The 6,000-nt window shown below is 39.2% G+C and overlaps 1 protein-coding gene across 4 annotated transcripts in view; it reads right to left on the reverse strand.

Annotated features, from left to right (window-relative positions):
• The window catches only part of fhod3b (formin homology 2 domain containing 3b), a 167,018-nt gene extending 161,623 nt beyond the window's left edge, over positions 1-5,395 (reverse strand). For all 4 annotated transcript variants that reach the window (XM_088326107.1, XM_088326106.1, XM_088326108.1 and 1 more), the window contains exon 1: positions 4,963-5,395. In XM_088326107.1, the coding sequence (XP_088182233.1) occupies positions 4,963-5,127 (165 nt within the window). In that variant the 5' untranslated portion in view covers positions 5,128-5,395. The remainder of the gene's footprint in view (positions 1-4,962) is intronic.
• Positions 5,396-6,000: the final 605 nt, after the last annotated feature.

The following is a 6,000-nucleotide window of genomic DNA, read 5'->3' on the forward strand; positions in this document are numbered from 1 at the left end:
CGCCACACTTTGCTACGTGGCACTTGTGTTCGCACCAAGACAGAACAAGGCCATCTAGTGGTCAATTATAACACATTGGGCCTCTAAGAAAAGATGTTTTTGCGTGAGATTGAATGTAAATAACCCAAGATCAATGTTATGAGAGTGTGTTATGGGAGCGTGAAGGTCTCCTTCAGCTGTCCGGGATTTGAACCCACTGTGGCCCTGTGTTGTGACCAAGTCCAGAAGGTCCAAGTTGTGTGCGCTCACGCGGAACTTTAGCCTCTCCCTTCAACCACCGAACTGTGGTCCACTGACCAGGCAGGCAGTGAGACTAAAAATAAACACTATGCAATTTGCAATCAAATCTGCTATCTCCATCCACTGCATCTTTCAAAAATGCACTTTTAAAACACTTCAGCTGCACAATGCTCAACTTTCCATCCTTTTTTTTTTTGCAAAACTGCATTTTCAAAACAAACTACAACAATACGCATAATATTTGATTGTGGGATTCCGTAGCTTAAAAAAACTCTGGCACTGACACAACCACAAATGTGCGTAACAATGTGTACAAGTGTTTGAAGGTCCTTTGACATGCACTGAGGAGGAACCTGTATTTTACAACGTTTCTCATAACTTCTCTTTTTGGGAACTCTATAATTTGTAGTGGGAAGAAAATGTAGAAAAACATCGAGTCCAGATTGAAATTGGTGAGAAGTGAGAGTCCATGCGCTAAGACTGAGCAATGTTTTCCCCTTAGTTGGACACGCTTTGCAAACCACTCAAGGTCATCAAGTCACTCGCTGCGAAGGACCGAAAGAGAGGAGGAGGAAAGCATTTAGATGATTGATGATCGATTGATGGAACAAACCAATAGCCATTTACGATAAATGCAGTGTGTGAGGCACTGTCTCTAGCACATGGCAGGACGTTTTGAGTGCCAATGAAGGAGCGTAGGAAAAATTAAAAAAAATACTTTTAAAACATTAATATATTTGACCTAGATTAGTTTTGCACTACTTCTGTTGTTACTCTAGTATAATCTAGATTAATATGATCATTTGGCATTTTTTAGGGTTAGGGATCTGGAGTTAAGCAGTTCTGCTGAGATTTTTATCTAAACGAAACTGAATATTCCTGGAAATGTGAGGTATAGAACATGGCTGCATGGTTTCACAATTGCAGACTATCTCTAATATACATGGAGGGCCATCTATGCAATAAAAACAAACTTTCAACTTCACACCAGCCCATTCTCTAGAAATGGTCTGCAAGTACTGTACTAATAAACTCAATGCCTCCTCCTAATTGCAAACTAAAAACATCCCTTGAATCAATGTAGAGACAGAATAACAACAGAATGAATAGCCACGTCAAGAAGTCAGGTGATTATACCTCTCTCTCCGTCTGTCTGTCTGCCTGTATGTCTGCCTGCCTATCTATCTATCTATCTATCTGTCTGTCTGTCTGTCTGTCTGTCTGTCTGTCTGTCTGTCTGTCTGTCTGTCTGTCTATCGATGGTTCTGTCCATTCGTCCATATGTCCATCCGTCTGTCCGCATGCCCGCCAGTCCATACATCATACATCATATTTTTTTAAACAGCCTGTTATTACAGTAATAAGTAATAAATAGGCAATATAACACATTAGAGTTAAAAGGGGCAGTGTGTGAGGCATATGGTCAAGTTCAGGCAAGTCTGAAGAGGTGAGTTTTGATTCCGGATTTGAAGGTGTATAATCGTGTAAAATGATTTAATCTGCTTTCTTGTTTTTTTAAGTAGCTTAGTAGGGAGGGTGGAAGGAAGGAAGGAAGGAAGGAAGGAAGGAAGGAAGGAAGGAAGGAAGGGAGGAAGGAAGGGAGGAAGGAAGGAAAACTCCTTTTGATAACATTTACTGAATTTGTCAAAAAAATAGATTGACTGTAAATGTTAAAAAAAAAAACTAAGAATGTTTATCATAATAAATATTGATTAGCAATTGGAGTGAGTTTCATTTACAACATCTTAGGCAAACTACAGACATTGTGCCACATGTGGCCCCGTCAGGCTTTTTAATCCAGCCCGCTAAACAAAAGTTGCAAAACTATAAATGATAAAATGTGCAATGGCAAAGAAAGTTATATTACAATTGTCATTGTGTTCATGCCCCTGTTGAACCCGGTGTCATTTCATGTGTCACTTTCTTGTTACACTGCGCAAGGCCAACATTCAAAAGGCTGGCTTCATTTTCACCTTTTTTTATCATGTATTTATTTTATTCATCACGAAATTTCAGGTAAGGAAAAAAAGCACCTGAAGCGGCCTTATTTGATTTTTCAGTTTTTTAATGCATATTATCAAATTGAGTCCTGAAAAACTCCGACCTGTTTTTTGTCTATTTATCTTTACAGTCGGTTTTCTTATTTTTCCCTTTTATTCTGTGTACCCTTCAGTGCCATTTCTAAAATTGTTGCCGACAATGTTTCTTTACATTATTATCAATGACAAAAACACAATTCAATTCAGTTGAATTATTTTGCTTTAACTCAAGAGTGTTTCAAAATCAATTTAACGAAATGAATTCATCTATGAACAAATGTAAAATAAAATATTACATGTAAAATTTTTCAACCCCTATATGGCCTATGGCTCGCAATATTTTCCCAACCCTAATACAAAACCTACGTCAGGGCCGTAGCCCCGCAAACGCACATAACGCACACTGCATTGGGCATCAAGTGCCCAGGAGGGCACCAAAAGAAATCAGGGTCGTGGAAAAAAAAGTGTTCAAAGTGTTAATAATATGCGCTAATGTGTTTAAACAATACAAAAGCTGCATAAACCAAATTTGCCCAGAAAAGGGGTGAATCTGCTTTGTGCCTGGGCCTATCTCCGGTCTCATGGTGCCCCCCTTCCCCTTCCCCTTCCAGTGCCTCATTGGCAATTTGGTGAACACCTGTGGGAACATGGCCTCGAAACGGCAACAAGTGTCTGGAGCGGAGAAAAAAGAAAAAACAAGAAGAAACGAGATGAAGCTCAAATAAAAAATGATTGTACCTTATTTCCACACCCATTTGGCGCAGTTTTAAAGGGCGCACTCTCCTTAGTTCGTTTTTTTTTTTTTTGTCGGCTCATATGGTGCACTGGCCAATTGGATGCGACTGCTCTGGCGCACTGGCCTATTAGATTAATCTCATGCGACAGCCTTTAATATCAAAACAAGTGTTTGAATAAAAATAAAAATAAATAAAAAGCACTGGGAACAAAAATTGTTTGATTGTGGTATTCATCACACAGTAAAACACCAGAACACAAGAAAATGGGAAAAGAAGAAAAGAAAAAAACAGTTTGGTTATCATTTTTTTTTTTTAACAAAGCTTTCAAACTCACATAGTGGATGATAGTGTTGGGCAGATACTGAAACATCACCAGGAGAGGTGCTTTCACTTGTCTGTGTCAGACCGTCATTGAAAGTTTTGGATTGATAAGGTGAGTATGAATTCATTTGTTGTCTATGTAAAATATGATTTTAACAGCACTAAATTATTACCACAAATCACAGACCAAGCATGTTAGAACAACATTTTACCAAGACAACAAATTCAAACGTCCTCACCTTATTAATAAAAAAAACAACTAAATAAAATAACCTATTTAATTATTGTGTTTGTTGACAGTGTTATGTAAATAAACAAATTGCACTGAGAAATTCTTTTTTTTTTGGGTGGTGGTGGGCGGCACCAAGAAGTATTTTTGCTTAGGACACCCAAATGGCTAGCAACGGCACTGATCTACGTCCAGCACTATGCATTCCAGAAAACAATCTATGCATGCTCCATACCTGTCAACCTGTACGTTTTTGCCGTACAAAGTACGTTTACTATGCATTTCAAGACATGTACAACTTACAAGAAAATCTGTAGGGAAAAAAACGCAAATTTGTCAATTATGGGTACCATCCGGTACACCGACTATCACGAAACGGCAAATCAATCAAGTCAAACGAGTTCGCCACGGTAGCCTCTATCTCGATATGGTTTTTTTCCTTGCAAACTAAGCGAGCGGTTAGATGCTACTGTGCGCATGCGTCTGCCACCTCGGATTTCATGTGGTAGTTGTGTAGTGAAAGGAAGTACGTCTCTTTTCAGAGAACCGGCTTTTTCGGCTCAACTCATTAAAGAGAGCCGGCACTCAAACGGCTCACTTGCTTTGATGCATTATATTACGAATTATTATGTTGTATAAAGAAGTTAGGAAAAAAGGAAGTATAAAAGGAGAAAATTAAAAAGGACAGGTTTGTGGTTATCCCTTCAAGCAGTATATTATCAACAATAATTTAATGCAGAAAAATAATTCATCATTTGAATAAGAAAATATATTCTTGTACTTAATATTTGCATGTATTTTTACCTTCTACAGTGGACGTCCAAGCTACTTCATTTTTGAACTTTTTTTATAATACAGCTCATTCATGTCGAGCAACTCAGTATCTCACAACAAAATATTACCGGTAATTAACAATATATATGATATAACCAAACACATGTACAATATAAGCATGTTAAACTACATGAATAAACACGTTTGAGAAAAAAATATGGTGTAAGATTATTTTGTATTTTGTAAGGGAAAATACAATATTTTGTAAGGGCAAAGAGCCGTGGAGGTTGACAGGTTTGTGCATACTCTGTAGCCTATACTGAAGTATAGTACAGTATAGTGAATACAGGACAATGGGTGCTCCTCGGCACTACAATTAATGAAATTGGGTCAAACTGAGGGATTTATGTGATTAAAGTAAACATGAACAGATGCTTGCCACGCCACTGTAGCTACACAATAATCATCAAGTCATTGTAAATGGCACTTTGGTTTAATATGGTGTCAGCATCCCTCATCAGTAAAGTGCACTTGCTCAATGGCCCTTCTGTGTTGCAGTTGTTGCTAAGGGCTCATCTCAAGGAGCAGGTGAAGCATCACAAAGCCTGGCAACACTTCTTACCTTCTGCGGTGCTTTCAGCAGTCTGTGCACTCCAGCGATTTGATTGATGAGTGGAATATCTTCCCTGAATGTGTACACTGGAGGTCTGCTGGGCTCCGGGAAGTTAGTGCTGTTGAATGGATCCGTATCATCTAAGTACTGCACCCTGCACACAAACGTAGCCATGATGTGTCCTCCATGCAAGGCCGGCTGACGGGGTCAAAACGGAAGATGCCTCCGGTTCGGCTTCTCCCGCAGCTGTCTCCTTTTTAGCCTGCTCGCGGCGTCTCCATGCGGGACAGCAACCCGCCCCTCCACCATCCAACACCCGTGCACCAAAAACAGGGACGGGACGGTAGACACAGCCGGTGCAGGGAAGTCCAAATCCGGGATAGATTGGCTCACTGTCTCTCTTATGCGGCATCCAGGAGCATTGTGGTGCTGAAGTGCTGAGCTGACGAGGAACCCACTTCCAAGTATTTGCGCCAAACACACGCTGCATAAGCAGAAGGCAGCTCATGTTACGAGCATGGTAGTGCTCTCAAGCGGTCATTTTAAAAAGTGCACTTTTCATACCTGTCAACCTCCATGCCCTTACAAACTGTCGTATTTTCCCTTACAAAATACAAAATAATCTTACACCACATTTTTTTCCATACCTGTTTATTTATGTAGTTTACCATGTTATATTGTACATGTGTTTCCTTATATGATATATATTGTTAATTAATATTTTGTTGTGAGATACTGAGTTGCTCGACATGAATGAGGTTTATAAGAAAAAAAGTTAAAAAATTATGTAGCTTGGACGTTCACTGTAGTAGGAAAAAATACATGTGTAAGAAAGTTGAAATTTGATTGTTTTGAATGTTTTTTTGAATTCTCACAAAATCTGTGTTTTTGTTGTATTAATGTTAATATTCCGGTACCTCATTCAATTGTTAAGTCATGGGCGTCTGCGACTGTCTTTTTCGTTTGGCACTTTCTGGGCTTCAGCGCTTGCCGTAGCTTCAGCCAATTTGTATCGTGCTGAAGGTAAGATGTGCCCAATATCAGTTG

The sequence above is a fragment of the Urocampus carinirostris genome, chromosome 2 (genome assembly GCF_059441175.1).
Source record: "Urocampus carinirostris isolate Australia breed hairy pipefish chromosome 2, RoL_Ucar_1.0, whole genome shotgun sequence".
NCBI classification, from domain to species: Eukaryota; Metazoa; Chordata; class Actinopteri; order Syngnathiformes; family Syngnathidae; genus Urocampus; species Urocampus carinirostris.